The sequence below is a fragment of the Asterias rubens genome, chromosome 1 (genome assembly GCF_902459465.1).
Source record: "Asterias rubens chromosome 1, eAstRub1.3, whole genome shotgun sequence".
NCBI lineage: Eukaryota > Metazoa > Echinodermata > Asteroidea > Forcipulatida > Asteriidae > Asterias > Asterias rubens.
The window spans coordinates 32,765,961-32,783,610 of NC_047062.1; the positions used below are offsets into that span (position 1 = coordinate 32,765,961).

The 17,650-nt window shown below is 38.4% G+C and overlaps 1 protein-coding gene across 3 annotated transcripts; it reads left to right on the plus strand.

Moving 5' to 3' along the window:
* Nucleotides 1-9,746: 9,746 nt before the first annotated feature.
* LOC117294665 lies at nt 9,747-17,403 on the plus strand. Of its 3 annotated transcripts, none has more exons than XR_004519568.1 (7): nt 9,747-9,827; nt 13,591-13,707; nt 14,277-14,493; nt 14,789-14,828; nt 15,693-15,976; nt 16,096-16,533; nt 17,315-17,403. XR_004519568.1 is itself a non-coding variant. In XM_033777174.1 (7 exons), the coding sequence occupies exons 3-6, from the start codon at nt 14,407-14,409 to the stop codon at nt 16,119-16,121; spliced, it is 432 nt and encodes a 143-aa protein (XP_033633065.1). In that variant the 5' UTR covers nt 9,747-9,827; nt 13,591-13,707; nt 14,277-14,406; the 3' UTR covers nt 16,122-16,533; nt 17,315-17,403. The 3 variants fall into 3 exon arrangements, 2 of the variants coding, with proteins under 2 accessions (XP_033633065.1, XP_033633073.1); XM_033777174.1 differs by having other exon boundaries at nt 14,789-14,823; XM_033777182.1 differs by having other exon boundaries at nt 9,800-9,827; nt 13,580-13,707; nt 14,789-14,823.
* Nucleotides 17,404-17,650: the final 247 nt, after the last annotated feature.

Consider the following 17,650-nt stretch of genomic DNA (forward strand, 5'->3'; position numbering starts at 1 on the left):
GACCGAAGTTTCTGATGAGCTCTAAGATTTAAACATTTTAAGGTATTTCATTTGTTTAGAGTTCATAATAATTAATAACTTATCTTAAAAAAACGTTCCAGTTATAAAAATCAGTCAATTTGAAATCAATGTTGTAATGGGTTTTTTTCTGAGGATTGTTTTTTTTTTTTTTTTGGGGGGGGGGGGGGTTCAACAAGTAAGAATGGCATTGCTGCTAGATACAAACTATTTTTGCCAAACAGATTTAAAGACAGTGTACACTATTGGTAAGTGTCAAAGACGAGTCTTCACAGTTGGTGTATCTCAACATATGCATAAAATAACAAATCTGTGAAAATTTGAGCTCAATCGGTTGTCGAAGTTGCGAGATAATAATGAAAGAAAAAACACCTTGTCACACGGAGTTGTGTGCTTTCAGATGCTTGATTTCGAGACCTCAAATTCTAAACTTGAGGTCTCTAAATCAAATTCGTGGAAAATTACTTCTTTCTCGAAAACTACCCCACTTCAGAGGGAGCCATTTCTCACAATGTTTAATACTACCAACCTCTCTCTATTACTCGATACCAAGTAAGGTTTTATGCTAATAATTATTTTGAGTAATTACCCATAGTGTCCACTGCCTTTAAGTCATACAGGTCATTCTTAAATCTTGCAAACTACATATTTATAAGTTAGTTTGCAACCAGCAAGATTTAAGAAGGACCTGTATGCTTAGCAAAACGACTTTAAGGCAGTGGACACTATTGGTAATTACTCAAAATAATTATTATCATAAAACCTTACTTGGTAACGAGTAATGGGGAGAGGTTGATAGTATAAAACATTGTGAGAAACAGCTCCCTCTGAAGTGATGTAGTTTTCGAGAAAGAAGTAATTTTCCACAAATTTGATTTTGAGACCTCAGATTTAGAATTTGAGGTCTCAAAATCAAGCATTTGAAAGCACACAACTTATAGTGTGACCATGGTGTGACAAGGGTGTTTTTTCTTTCATTAAAGGCCTATCTCGCAACCTCGACGACAGATTGAGCTCAATTTTTCACAGGTTTGTTTTTTAATGCATGTTGGGATGCAGCAAGTGAGAAGACTAGTGTCTGACAATTACCAATTGTGTCCAGTATCTTTAAATCTATTTGTCAAAAATAGTTTGTATCTGCTTGACAAAAAAACGTTTGCAACTAAGTATGAACTGGTTGCATGCTTAGTACATACATTTTTATATTTTTAATATTCTAACAATAGCTTTAGTACTTAGCACATCTGCTTAGCAAAAACTAGTTTGCAACCAGTAAGAATGGCTTGCTCACTTAGCAAATCTGCTTGACAAAAAATGTTTGCAACCAAAGAATGGGGTGCATGCGTAGCACATCTGTTTTGCAAAAACAAGTTTGCATCTAGCAACAATAGCTTGGATACTCGGACTAAAAATCAGTCATTTGCCAAATAGTTATTTATCTTCTAGCCCATTAATTGTGCCTTCCAGCACAACATTAAATGTTTATTGCTCTAAATGCAAAGAAGGGTTACATGCTGTATGCAGCAGTCAGTCTTTTTTCAAATAATGAGTGTGGAGAACATGTTGTAATTGACCAGCAAGTTGGCAAACTATCTTCCATAAACCCCTCCAAAAGAAATTAATGCCCACACGTGCCCCTGCTGACATCAACCTTGGCATTCAAGTTGGTACTTTGTAACTGTATCATCCTTTGAATAAAATGTATATTTTTATAATTTATTTATTGGTTTATTGCTTAAATAATATTGCAGCCAAAAGCTGAATGACATGAAATTCACAATAATAAAAACATACTTGCTTTCATAATCAAGGCAAATGAAGTTAATGATAAATATCACAAGTCTATCTCTTGCAGACCAAATGCTTTATACGCTACACACAATTTGTTTGGCTTATTCGGTGCATTCTGTACACTAGGATTCTCTCAGAATGTACAAATGCTAACAGCTAAAGGTTGGGAAGTATAGAAGTCCCTGTTTTATACATATTAAAGTTGTTATTCCCGGCACACAAAGTAAGTGTTAGAGCTAACACCGTGTTCCATTTTTTGAGCAGTCCCTATGCAATCAAGATCAAACTTGTAGCCAATCAAACTGCATAGCAAGTATTGTGTGCTGCTGGGGCATCAGTGCACAGAGTATGTTGATTGTTCAGTTTATAGGGGTAGTTGGGTATTTCCCTGTGGAGAGGGAAAGTTGGGATAGCCTAGGATTTGACCCGATCAGCCAATCAGCCAATCACAGATAGTTACAACTAATTAACCAATCAGCACACTGAACTGAATAATGCATACCATTATACAATTGTTGCATGCTGTGACGAGGTCCATGGCGTTTTGTACACTTGAGGGGGGAAATGGAACCCGAGGCGAAGAAAAGTGATGTACACCGGTGTTCATCACCTTGATCGTTCCCAGCGTTGGTCGATTTCCAGCACTGTGTACGAAACAACCGCGGGTTCGATGGAATTGTTTCTTGTTCATCTGCTTATTAAACAATGAATAGTCCGTCGTAATAATGTTTGAAGATGACAACAGAACTTCGAGAAGAGGAATAACAATTATACAAAGGTATAACTAAATAATTGTTGCACGCTGTGACTGGGGTCCATGGGTTTTGTACACCCTCGAGGGGAAATGGCACCCTTGGCTTCGCCTCGGGTTCCATTTTCCCCCTCGAGTGTACAAAACGCCATGGACCCCGTCACAGCGTGCAACAATTGTATAATGGATAGGCAATTTTTACATTGCTTTTTCCATCAAAATAGAAGAGTAAAAAAACGATGACACCTTAGGTTTTAGGGGGTATATTTGCTATTAAACAATTGCACATTGGAATTTCCCACTTCATGACAATGCTGAGTCATAAATTTACATTGATTTCTATTATTTTGACTAGATAGGCAGGTCAGGCGCGTTGTACAAGTTTGATGATCAACGTCGCGGCACGCCAGAGGGCTATCAAGTAAACACTTGTGTGCCAAAAGGACTTGTTTGCAGTTGCCATTGATCTCTACAGATCAATGACACACACCTATTCATTATTAAACGGTTATCCAAACCCTAAAACAGGCTAAAACACAGCTTGTTGAAGGAGATTCAAATTTTCTGAACATCTGAACTTCTGCTCCATTGCGCTCTGACAACCTATAATAAATGCACAACACTAAAACCATTGTGAGGTATTTGACCCTTTAGCTAAACATTTAAATTCTGTGAAAGTTTCATGAAATCTGATGAAATTTACTTGCTCCAGAACCAAACTTCATGTTTTTTTGCGTACAGAGTGATATGTGACAACCCAATGTTTGCTTTTCAAAACCCCTTAGTAAATGCCCGCGTAGTAGACGCATCTGGCCAGACGTATCCTATCCAGTCAATAGAGATCAATGGTACTTTTTATAATTTTTTTATTTTTAAGTCTTGCAGCGGCTAGTCATCAAGTATTTAGGGCTACTGATTGCGGCCACATAGATATAAACAAATAAATACAATTAGAGAACAGCACCGTACCCTAGCTCTAAGTAATGTAGTTTTCGAGAAAGAAATAATTTTCCTCAAACTTGATTTCGAGACCTCAGAATTAGATTTTGAGGTCCCGAAATCAAGCATCTGAAAGCACACAACTTTGTGTGACATGTTTTTTTGTTTTTTTTTTACATTATCTTGCAACTTCAATGACCAATTGAGCTCAATTTTTCACAGGTAACTTAAAGTTATTTTGTGCAGATGTTGATGAAGACTGGTCTTTGACAATTACCAATACTGCAAAAGTGTCCAGTGTCTTTATAAAAAGTAGGCTTTACGGTTATGCACACTAAAAGTGATGATAACCAAGCAATAGCTTTACACTACGTACGCTCAACGCTTGCCTAGAAAGTTGACAAGTACAATACAACAAACCAAATTACATTACAAAGCATGCAAAGCACAAAACAAGTAATACTGATACATACTATTATACTAGGGACTAGGCCTACTGATTGATTATTGTTAAATAAAAAAAAAGTAAAAAATGAGGTCCAAAACAATGAAGAAAAACAACTTATCCACATACATAACATAACAGCTTACCCTCGCCTGGTTTCTTCTCCAATATTTATACTCCAGTCCAGCTGCTGAAAACCCTTTGCCCCCAAAACAGTTCCTTTATTAATATAACTGAGATAGGTCGCCTATATCCGTGTACCAAAACCAACAGAACAAAACTTTAAAGAAGTTAACTAAAAACTAGGTCAAAGATCGAGTAAAGTTCAAGTTTCATGACGTCAGACAATAGTTGATTATTTATTTTTTACTTTTATTTATTTATTCATTAGATTTTTTTATTTTAAAAAAGGTACTATTGAATGCCGAAATATTGAATACTCGAGGGATCCGGGTTCATCAATTTTGTTTTGCACCCGAAATTAATTTAAAAATACATTCAGATAACTTCAACTTAAAAAAAAGTTTTTTATACGAACGTGTTGAAAGTTGATCCGAAAGAGGGCGCAAGACCGAGGTCAATGCACTTTTAAATTACATACCCTGATAAATCGACATTCCTTGACGAAACACAAATTGAAATGAATTGATTCTTGCCAAGAATCGACTCCAGTTTTGGTTAGCTTTGTGCTACTTTTGCCTATAGATTAGCGTTATGTTTTCAAAAATTAGTGTTCTTTAAAATATCGACTTTAGTAACCGGCTAGTATTTCGGTTATTTCTATTATTCGGTAATCGGTATCATTGTTCTTCGCGTGCCAGACTACTGCTGGGTTTCCAACGAGGCAAGCATGGGATACAAAGTGAGCAACCTGAGGCCGAGGTAAATGTCCATTATTTCTTCATTTACCACCACTTTTCCTTCATTTAACTGAATATATCAGAATCTTCATGTATTTCTTGTTTTAAAATTTAAAATGATACTCTTGCATAGCTTGTTAGACTTCAACAAATTTTGAGTTTATTGCCTGGTCAGCGGTGGAAATTATTTTCAAAATGGCGATTTTAGCCCGCCGTGTGTCATGTATGTTACACATGTGTTACTATGTACTACATGTACTACAATACAGACACGCCCATAAAGACAAGAAGGCCATCTGATGACACACACTTAAACATAAATATATCCATGGACTGGAAGAAATTATTTCCGAAAATATGTTGAAGTTCTGCACTGGCGATGAGATCATCATGTACCAATTGATAATGATTTATTGATAGTGTGAGCCCTAGCCCAGGTTGGACTCCTCCGTTGCAGGCAACGCGACGGAGTCCAGGGTATAAAGGGGAAAAGTTTCCGTATGGCGCCACCACTTTTTCATTCGATGTGAAATAATATAGGAACTTATTTACCTGATTGAAATATCCCTTTTTGTAAAAATGAGTGAAAAAGTGGTGGCGCCATACAGAAAGTTATCCTATAAAGGTCCCATACCGATGCGAAAAATTTTCAAAAATCTGTTTAAAATATTAACTCAAAGTTCGCATTATTTAACATTGTTGAATTTTCTCCTTTGGTGTTCATATTTTGGGAAAAGAAAATTGAAATTAGTGTGTTCCGATCCCACGTCGTGCACTAACTTCCGTGTAAACACTTTCTTGCACTGATCACTGGCAGCCTACTATTTGCAGCCAAATCGCTGTCAACTTGCGTTAACCAAACACTAAGCAGATGGATAATAGTCGGTGAGCAATTTACACAAAGCGCAGAAATATGCGATACCGAGTTGATGTCTTGTGCTAAGACTTCATGAGCCGGAAGCGTATTTTTTTCCTAGGACAAATGAGGCCACTTTTTACCATAAATTAGCGCATGCTAACCGTCCCAATAAAAAATATATGGAAAGCGCCCTCTGTTGTCCGCACATGTACAAGAAGCAATGTAAAAACCAAGACGGCGGCATTTTTGCTGCACGCTTATATATTTTTTTTTCTTTACAAGAAAAAAAACTTGATATTTGTAACCGAAATTCAACCTGAAATTTATACAAATTCTATTTGAGCTGGAAAATTTTATGCCTCCTGGATTTTAAAATGTATGTAGGAGGTGTTGAAGGCGAGTTAACGGCACCTACCCTGTTTTGACGGTGAATAGCGGCAAGATAATGCACTGTACTCAAAGCCATGCGCACTTGGGCTCACACTATCAATTGGTACACGATGATCAACATCGCCAGTGCAGAACTTCAACATATTTTTGGATATATTTTCGTCCATGGATATATTTGTATAGCTGTGAACTCTTTGAGAATATAGTGAGGGACACTATGAATATATGAACGGAATTTCAGCTTCTCAAATCAGGTAAAATTGTAGTAAAACATGTGTTCACATTGTAAAGAACCTTTATACCCAGGACGTCAGTGCAGTGGCACTGACTGACGTCCTACCAGGGCTATGTGAGCCCAAGTGTGCATGGCTTTTGTGTGCAGTGCATTATCTTGCCGCTATTCGCCGTCAACTGGTACGTAACGTCCGTCGATATATCAAAAATACTCAAAAACTCAATATTTTTTTGACATCGAAATTGCCGGTGTCACTTTTATAATCATATCGTAATATCGGATTTTCGATATATATCGAAAATTTTGATGTTTTGAAAATTTCGATGTTCCTAAATGATATCGAAAATACCAAAAGAGTGTCCGATTATTTAAAAGAAATCTGTGTTTGAGTATTAGAAAAGCCGTCGTCATTATGTAGTTTCATCATTTTGAGTTGCCCTATTAAATAAAATAAGTTTTACAACCAAGTATGTCTGCATGTTCTTTGTGTTTCCGCCATCAGCCGCCGGCCCGCCGCAGAAGTTCACGACCCCGCGGCGAGCGCACAGTAAAACCTCAAAAGAAACCGCCGCTGCTGCCCTAGCCTATCGGCTGTTTAAGATGCAACTTCCCATTGTGCATGTGATCAAAATCAATGCGTCTTCATCACAGCATTATTGACTTTGCAAAAATACCCCGCAAAAACTTCCCCGAATCAACAAGATAAAACAAAACAAGGAAGAAAACAATCTTACGTTATACAGTAAAATAATCTTTCTATCAATCCAAGGTATCATAATGGCGTCATTTTGGTCAAATAAAGCCTACACGTTGTGTTGTTTTCGGTAAACAAGCTAACATTTCCGAGGAACTATATGCTTCGCTATATGACCACGCTGTCGGCGGCTATTGCGTGCGTACCAGCGAAGACTATGCTGTTGTACGGTTTAAGCGTGCACACCAGCGTGTATGGTTATTGCAATTCGGGGGGAAAACCCGTTTGCCCAAGCATGCGCAGACACATGCAGTCTTTGGTCAAGGCGGTATCGCGTGATACACTGCGTTATTTCGACAATAGAGGGCGTTCTAGCATTCAATGTTTCTTGCCTTTGTTATAGAATGCAAAGTAAAAAGACTACGAGCCTTTATTGGAGACTATGTGACTGCATGCTGCGTGCATTGTATATTGTGATCGCTGAGTGGTAGGTCTGTGTTTTGCGGGACTTTCTAGTGATTTTTTTTCAATGATTAACTCAACCATTTTCAACCATAAAGGTAGTCCGCGCGCCCGTCGGACAACTTGATTGACACTTCTACGTCAATGCATCGGCAACTGACACCTTAATGTCGGCGAGTCACGTAACTCACAAAGGCTCTGTGTCATTTTGAGACGGCCAATCATGGCCAATCACGAATCGAGAATTGTGGTGAGCGTTCACCAATTGGCCAAGCCAACGGTAGCGGCGATCATACTTTGTTGTAAAACCAGAAATAATCGGGGCGGGACTACGCAATCTGAAGTTGTTTGGACTACAAACAAGTTAGGGGATCAGACAAAAACAGGTTGAAATGTAACCCTATTAAACTGTCAGTCTGTGGTATATATATTTCTACCTCCATGAGTATACCAAGTGCTGTTTTTAGGCTTCCATCTTGCGCGCGGGAAATACTTGATATATCGAGTATACTCGATATTAAATTTTCAATATATCGGGTATTGGAAAAAACCGACATCGACGGACGTTACTGGTACGTGTCATCAACTCGCCTTCAACTCTTCCAAAATCTAGGAGGCATAAAACTGGAAAGTATTACAGCTCAAATAGAATATTTATAAGTTTCAAGTTGAATTTCTTTTCAAAGCGAGTTTTTTTCTTGTGAAAAAAAATATTTATAAGCAGTAAAGCCGTCTGCCGCCATCTTGCTTTTTCACAGGGCTTCTTCTTGTACGTCCTGCGTGCATATATTGTTTTCCCAGGACAGATGAGGCCACAAAAGCATGCGCCAATTTTATGGTAAAAAGTGGCCATATCTGTCCGCGGAAAAAAATACGCTTCCAACACATAGAGTCTTGGCACAAGACGTCAATGCTCGGTATACACTGTTCTGCACTTTGTGTAAATTGCTCGGTGACTATTATCCATCTGCTTAGTGGGTCGTTGACGCAAGTTGATGGCGATGTGGCTGCAAATAGTAGGCCGCCAGTGATCAGTGCAAGTAAGGGGTTACACGGAAGTTAGCACACCACGTAGGGATGGGAAACATCAATTTCAATTTTCTTTTCACAAAATATGAACATCAAAGGAGAAAATTCAAGTACTTTAAAAAATGCCGTCTTGGAGTTCCAACTACAAGGAACATGTGAGTAAAAGTTCAGATTCCTGAGTTAGGTAGAAATATTTTAAAAACATTTTAGAAAATTTTTCGCAATGGTACGGGGCCTTTATACCCTGGACTTCGTCTCGTTGCATGCAACGGAGGAGTCCAACCTGGGCTAGTAGAAGTAAAAAAAGAAGGAATATGTTTACCGATGGGCATGATCATGAGGGAGCATGGAGTTCAGTCACACAACTCGACGCGGGTCAGAAAACTCAATGGCTGGTATGGTTCCCAACTGTAAAAAGGCCAACTTACTTTTGGTCAGACTTTGAGCATGCATTAACGCAATACTTGTCAGAGTTCTCCATTGGGTTAAATTATGCCTGGGCGCTTTATACCCAATCCTGTGCGATCTTCTTGTGCAAACCATTCCTGCACTGTTGTCAAATTGCGCAAATAATTCAAGCACGGCTGCCAAGTTGCGCAAATTATTCCTGCACGATAGATAAGCCAATTGTACAAACTTCCTGCAAGCATTTTTTGTGCGAATTTCAGCACGAACAAAACCACTGATCCTGAACTAAAAATCCACTCTGTGCACAATCTCCGATAGCTTCTACTTTGGAATGCGAGTTTCAGATTTGGATAAAATATCTCTCATGATAGCGCAGGGTTGACTCAACTATCGAGTCTTGGATACAAGGTTTCAATGGAGCACTTATCAATTAAAGTCCTGACAGTTTTGTTTACATTATGTAGGTCCTACATGTACGTCAAATTCTAGTTCTGGTGAAGTCTTGAGTATGAGTTTGAATCCTGGTCATGACACTTGTGTCCTTGAACAAGATGCTTTACTATAATTTCTTCTCTTCACACAGGAATATAAATGGATACCTGTGAGGGTAGGGTTTGATTTTGTGTTTGAAAAAGCCACTAGAGCACCATAGCAGTTATTGGAGCTGAGAAAGATTAAAGGAATGTTATTGGCCCAATAACCAGGGCACAAACTGGGCATTGAGATGTTATTTTTTTTTTATTAGGATTATTATTGTTTGGTATTATTTCTTATAAATACAGATTCAACCAGCTTCAGTATGAATGTTGCTTGTTACCATACTATGAGTGTTTGCTGCACTGAAAGCACAACTGTACATGCTCATGTGGCCCTCCCCTGCAGTGAGAAGCATGCAAGCTCATAGACAAGGAACAGCGTGTTACAGCTACAACATCAAATTGCTTAGGTGAGTCAATAGGCGTATGAAAAACTTTCTTCAGGTAACTGGTCCTGGCTAAAGGCTCCATGTCACCAATCTGTATTTTTTGAAGGAAATTTTGAGGTAACAATTAAAAAAAAAAAACAATCACTGTATGGCCAGACACCTACTTCAAGGTGATGGTTACACTTAAATGATTTGGGCTGTTGACTCAAATCAACTATCACCAGGGGAATATTGCCACCTACTTCTCGGGCTGAAACAGGGTTACCCGCTTCACAGTCCTTAAAGATGTAGGCATGGGTATCATTCACTATGATCCTAGCGTGTAGAGCAGAATGCCAATTCCCAACTTTTTTACGAAGCAGTTATGGGTTAAAGGAACGTTACAAAATTGGTAAGAAAAAAAAATCGTGAAGATCACAGATTTACATAACACGGTCTAACTTACATGGTCTAATGATGATGATAGTAGAAAGCATCCTTTGAAATATTTCTGTCTGAAATTTCATATTTGATGAGAAATAAATAATCTAATTTCGCGTCTGGAGTTTATCGCTCAGTGAGCGATTTGTTCATTTTTAGTTTGGCATCGATGCAATGCAAAATTTGTAATCGGTTTTTCACTATTTTCTCGTGACCCAGATGGGCCAGGGTTGTCGTTTTGGTAAATGATGGATTACATAAAGTGCTTACACTGTCAGCAACTTTTTTGCTAGCTAAACCAATTCTGTAATGTTCCTTGCTTAGTGTCTTGCTTAAGGGCTCAAGTTTCATGACCGGGATTCAAACCCACATTGTGCTGCTTCTAACACCATAGCTTGGGGTCTGGTGAACTAGACTGCTTGGCCAAGACAAACCACAAGCACAGGCATAATAAATCAAGATTTTGTTCAGGTGAACGATGCAAAAAATTTATGTCTCCAAGCAATTAGGCTCTTCCTTGAAATGCTAATGACATTCATGCATGCGTACTGACACTGTTGTTGGTTGGCAAACAGCATATAGTTGGAGAACAGGGCAGACGCATGTATGCAGTACGGGGTGTTATGGTGTCAGTAGTGTTAGTGCACACCGAGATGTGCAATTTACAGCATGGAAAAGCTAACTAACATTGAATGAAGTGAAGTGTTCAGAACAAAATATTTCCTCAAAGTCATGATCCCAATTTAATGTAATGTAAAATCGCTTTGAAGACAATTTTAAAGACAAATGCACTGGTTTAAATCTCTGTTTGTTTATGATGTGTGTTTTGTCCAGTAGTGTTAGGTTCTCTAAAGGGTAAAGAAAACAAATATTTAAGTCTTTTTTGTTTTGTTCAAACAAACAAATCAACAAACAAATGTATTCTTATCAAGGTAATTTTTTATTGTATACCACACCTGAATGTTTATTTGTGCAGAGTTGTCAAATAAATTTGTCCCAAAGATTCCCCCCTAAAACCCCAATGTGTGGTTTTATTTGTGTTGAAGTAAATTTTGATATAATGCGTTGTGTCCGACTGTATGCAGGAATTGTGGTCTTGAAAACAAATTAACACCAGATAACTTATGAGTAGAGTGACAATTTCAGCCACCCCCCCCCCCCCTAAAAAAAAATTATTAAAAAAATGAGATATATAACTTCAGAAGAAACAAATGTTTTCCAGTCCAATGCCTCCAGATTCTGACCTTGCATCATTAAGGACTTAAATGTAAGGCACAAATTACAATTGCTTTTTCTTTGAGGAGGCATCTGTCATTTAGGCATAAAAAAAATATTATGTTGGCGTAACCCGACCGACCTTAAAAATACGCCCAAACCTAGATATTTTTTATTTTTTCAAGGGAAGAAATTTAATGACAAAAATCTATTCAAGACATAAAAAAATTAAATAAATGTCGTCAACAGTTTAAAAATACTATTTGTTATGTGTAGCCTTGTTTTCTTTTGTTATCGTGTATACTACTGGCTTAAACAATTAGAAAACATGTCATTTTCGTTGATGGGAGGGGACAAAAAAAGAAGAAGAAAAAAGTATTTTTGAGGATATAGGCCTATGGGATGCTCTCTAACAATAGGCCAAGGATTAGGTATTTAAATTTAACCCCCAAAAATATGACCCCAAAAATTGAACTGGTTTAATCTGTTTCCACATTTTTGTGTGTTGTGTTTCCGTTATTTATTTGCTTCAAAAAGTGTTCAGGTTTCACTCTGTTTAAATTGTTTGTCTTGTCTGAGTAAGAAATAATACATTCCAAGAAGTGCATTGCTTTTAATCTGTGTCAATAACTTGAGTCAACCTTGCTGTGCGTTGCCAACATCTGGACACTCACTACCTAGCAGAGAAAGACCTTACATGGGACTTGGACTCATATGATGAGGATATAGCCTTAGTTCTCCTCTATTGTATTTACAAACATATCGGACAAGAATTATGAGCAATGAACAAGAGATGCAGTGAAACATATACCTATATGCTGAGAATCTTTGTTTTTGTCATGGACTGACCAATGAGGAGCACCCATCTCTATCATGTCAACCAAACGTATCGGACAAGTGAGCAATCGTCAAGAGTTGCAGTGAGACATTTTCCCATGTGTATGCTGAGAATGAGAAGCGCACCCACCTCTATGGTGGTGTATACCAAACGTATCGGACAAGAGTTGCAGGGCACTGTTTTCAGCAACCTGATGAGGGGCAGTTTACTCACTCAGGAAAGGCATAAAGAGGCAAGAGGAAGGCGCAATGACTGAAGACATACTGGCTCCTGCATCTGATGTCACTCACTGGAGGAAGATGATCAAGTTGCACATATTGATGGAGGACCTCCCCAAGCAATGACTACAATAAATTATTCTGTGTAAAATTTAAACAATTGTAGGCTAAAAGTGTGTTTGTAAAACTGTGAATTTGATTTGCTAGTTAGACATTGCTCTAGAATTGCAAAGGTCGTGAGTTTGAATCCCATCCGAATAAATGCCTGTGATTTTTTTCACAGAGCTCAGGGGAAAGTACTGAGTTTATTAAATTCGATCTGAAGGCAAATGATGCCAGAAACTATTTTGTCATCATTGTTTGGGTTTTCATTGTTTGAGCTTTCATTGTTTGACTTGGCATCCTGCATAAACTGATTGGTTTTGGAAGATTGAGGCTGTTTTCAGCGTGATGTCCAGGGTTAGGCTCCACACATTGTAAACATTGTTCACTCCTAAGCTTTCGGTAACTAGTGAATTACTTGATAAACATTTTTATACTAAGTTAAACAATGAGTCGAGTGTTGAGTATGGTGGTTTATGGTTTATTTAAAAACTATTGGAATCGCTGCCAGCAGCAGAATTACATGAACAGTAGCACATGTATAGGGGTACGTCAAGAGACCTTATGTTGTTAAACACTTTTGTGTGATAAGCACTGTATACTCAACCATCTACATTTAAGCCAAGGGCTAAGTTTCATGGCTCTGTTGAAGCAAAAAATCGGTGATTTAATAAACCCCAGAAAAGTCTGCACACATTTTATACAAGGAATTTCCACTGTGTATTATGTATCATTTTCTGATGAACTCTTCTTTCATATTCAGCTACAATGTAGCATAGACATTGGCTTTTACCCTGCAAGAGGCCAAACAAAATAATGATGGCCAACTTATGCTGGAAGCAAAACATTGGCTTCATATTTCTTGACCAATAGGCCAACAAGCATGCCCAGCCTTATTTGATTGTAACTTTATACAAGTATTATGAGGTCAAAAACTTATTTATTTTTTCAGTAATCTTTAAAAGACATTGTTTTGTTAGTCACCTTGCAGGCTGTCATCCCTCAGTGTAGTCATGGTGTGGTGAATGCAACGCTGGAGCTGTCGTCTCAGCAAAAGATGAACCCCTCCCCTGATCCTACCATCCCATGACAGAGAAGAAATAATAAGGTTTGAATTAATGCACTCTTTCAATATTACCCAAAAAGTACCATCCACTTAAACTCAAAATGCTTGATTGTTCTTTGCTGATGGGGAAATATTTCCTTTTGCAGTTCATACCCAACTGAAGGGTAAAATGCCCCAGCAAGACAGAGAACACTTCCTGTGTCATGGCCATACCCTAGAGAAGATTGGATAAGTGCGACTCCTGAAATGATCGATGCCTCAATTGTCCTTATCATTTCCAGCTGACGGAGATAATCTTTTCAGTAATCACCTGATAAAGATATATTCTTGTCAGTTGCGTTGCAGGTTGTCATCACTCAGTGTAGTCAATGCTGGAAGTGTCCTCTTGAGGGAAAGATGTACCCCTCCCCTGATCCTACCATCCCATGGCAGGGGAGTGTTATCAAGGTTTGAATTAATGCATTTTTCAATAACCAAAAATACTGTTCTTTGCTTGGGGAAAAATCATCCCCTAGAAGATTGGCATGCCTTCAGACAGGTGCAAGTGTGGTATCCATCAAACAGTTCAGTGTACCTTTATCAACTCCTACTCTGTAGTCTTTTACTTTCAGATGGCTGACCAGGATATCCACCACGCCTTGTTCTGGCACAGTGAAGTAGATGAACCATCAATACAGTTGAGATGTCCTCCTACTAGGATGGAAATTACCACCAGGGGCATTGGACATTTTGATTTCTTCAATGTGGAGACCAGACCTTCACTTAGACTGCCTTCCACTTGAAGCCTTTGTTTGGCTGAGACATAATTTGGCGAAGCAGTCCCTAGAGGTAAGACAATCTGAATAAAGTGTGTGAGGGAAGTAATAATGTTCATGAGATTGTTGTGAAAGTATGTATTCTTATAAGATGCTTAATGATGCAGGGATAATCTTGCTGGTAGGCAGCCCTAACAGTCGAGATGTCTCAACTAATTAAATACAGATATTGGACTGCTCAGCAGAATTACTTTTGAATTTTTGTTTTGTTTTGTACAAGAAGGTGAAATTTGGCGTTATTTTATGTCATTCCTGATCCACAGAAGCTGAACTGAGATAACTCTCTTTTGTTGTATGATTCTTTGCAGGGGATAACTGGACTATCTTCAAGAACTGAAATGAGGCAAAGTATTTTTCCATCTCATTTTTTTGTACCTTATTTGACAATTATTTGAGAAGGAAATGACTGGGTTGTAAAAATTTGGGGAAGTCTATTAGGAATATGAAGCTAAAAACATAGGATTTGAACTGCATCTAGCTACTGGCAATCTCAGTGGTCTTGGTATGACGCTGCTCTAGAATTGCAAAGGTCATGGGTTCAAATCCCACCCGGGTAAAAAATGGCATGTGATTTTGTTTTTACAGGACTCTGTAAGTACCGAGTATACAGTGCTTATATACACATTAGTGTAAGGGTAAAAACCAAAAGTAATAATCTGAAAACATTTTTTATGCAGAAACATTTCTCGGATTTAAAGCCGTTGGACACTTTTGGTTATAAGTATTGTCCAAAGGCCCACACTTTGTGTATCATAACTTATATATAAAATAACAAACCTGTGAAACTTTATAGAGTCAATCGGTCATCGGAGTCGGGAGAAAATAACGGGAAAACCCACCCTTGTTTCCGCATGTTTCGCTGTGTCATGACATGTGTTTAAAATAAATCCATAAATCTCGATATCGAGAATTGATAATTGTTATAATGTTTTCTCAAATACTAAAGCGTTTAATGGAATAATATTTCAAGAGAAGTCTTTCACCATTACCTTCTGTAAATCCTGTAAGTTATCTGTAAATCTGTGAACTTTCTGTTCCGAAAGTGTATAATGGCTTTAAATGTTTTTGACTTCCTCACTAAGAACTACACTTGCGTCTAATTCCTACAACACTGGAAATGTAACTGGAGTCTGAGTCATATATCTCTGGAAAGAATACTACCTTGACTAATCATTTACCCTTTTGTTATATTTAACTTAATCCATATTGCAGTAGATCGTGGGCCATGTGGATGGATGTGAGACAGAAAACAATCTACCCTGATGTCACGTCATACTCCGGTGGCGGCAGTCAGCCAGCCAGCCAGTTGCACATCTACCCTGATGTCACGTCGTACCTTGATGTCACGTCAGACCCTGATGTCACGTCGTACTCCGGTGGAGGCAGTCAACTTCATACTCCGGTGGCGGCAGTCAGCCAGCCAGGTTGCACTCAAGATGTCTTCCTGATTAGACAGCAAAGCCATGTAATGATGACCACATCTCCTGACGAGTCAAGTGAGTCAAACTATTTATTGTTGTCTTTTTATGCAGTAATTCTGCGGTGGGCGACTTTTTGCCATATTTCAAAAACCAGACCATTCATTTTGTTATATTTGACCTTATCTCAATTGCAGTAGATCGCGTGGGCCATGTGGATTGAGGGGAGACGGAAAGCATATCTACCCGGATGTCACGTCGTACTTCAGTGGTGACGGCAGTCAGCCAGCCAGTTGCACTCGAGATGACTTCCTTATTAAACAGCAAAGCCATGCTATGATGACCACATCTCATTAACAGTGGGCCATAGTGGATAGAGTTGAGACAGAAAGGATGGCAGTCAGCCAGCCAGTTGCACTCGAGATGTCTTCCTGAGTAGACAGCAAAGCCATGTAATGATGACCACATCTCATTATCAGTGGGTCATGTGGATGGAGTGGAGACAGAAAGCATATCTACCTCTGATGTCTCGTCGTACTCCGGTGGCAGCAGTCAGCCAGCCAGTTGCACTCGAGATGTCTTCCTGATTAGACAGCAAAGCCATGTCATGATGACCACATCTCCTGATTAGTCCAGTGAGTCAAACTATTTATTGTCATCTTTTTTTGATGCAGACATTTTCAACTCTTTAGCTGATCAGCTAATTGCCTTTTGTTTCATTTCAATCTTGTGCAAGACCAACCTAAGAAACAGGAGATGCACTCTCCTGGTTTACTTTGACTGTTGTTTTACCCTTGGTCCCAAATGGAGCTCTATAATAATGCATAATGTTGCTCTTGCTTGAGTAGAACTTTCACAAATTTTGTCGTCACAGCTTTGTTTTTGCTGCGAATACTTTGTAGGAGTTGAACCCAGCTCAACTCTTTGCATTTTTTTTTGCGATTTGTGATGAAGTATGAACCAGGCTTTACAGTCATTTCAGACTTGACAGACTGGGTTGTGTTTTTCTGTGGGGTTTTATCAATAGGTTTTTGAAAATTACCTGCCAAATCTTCTGGTCAAACAAAAATATCAAGACAAATTCATAACGTTTCATAGTTTCCTTCTTAGAGAGAGAGAGAGAGAGAGAGAGTGGGAAGGGGAGCTCACTGATGATTAAAGTTCATACCAGTAACAATCCTCCAGAGAATTGTTTGAGGAAATTGACATTTCCCAGTTTTACTGTTGCATATTTTGATTGTAGCAACCCAAATGGTCCTGTATGAGCTCCTTGGAACAATTTAGTTTTTTCTTCTTTTTTCTTCGAAGTTTTGTTTACAAATCCAAAGGTGAAGGCAAGTTTTCTGTACTTTTCTGTTTGATGTTGGGTATGTTCTTAAAAACACTAAATGTTGCAAACTTTTAATTTATTTGCAGTCAATCTTAGCATCTTCAAAGACATCTTCCCATCAACAAGTAGATCTCCATTCAAGACCAGTCAATGATGAAGGAGCTACACTCTACAATCAAAGGCGAGTTCATAACAAGACTGCTTCTATCATTTACCCAGCCTGAATGGAATTTTTAATAATTGGCCGAATGCATGTTCTTGCTGTGATTTAATCATATAAATTCAAATCAGTCATTTTTTGTAGCCTTACATTTCATCCTAAGATATTTGTATGATGTTTGGGAATGATTTTGCCAATCTCGGGCCAAGTCTACTGGGTTTGCAGTACTCTCTTTCCAGAGCCATAGCTGTTTGGTTTTTGG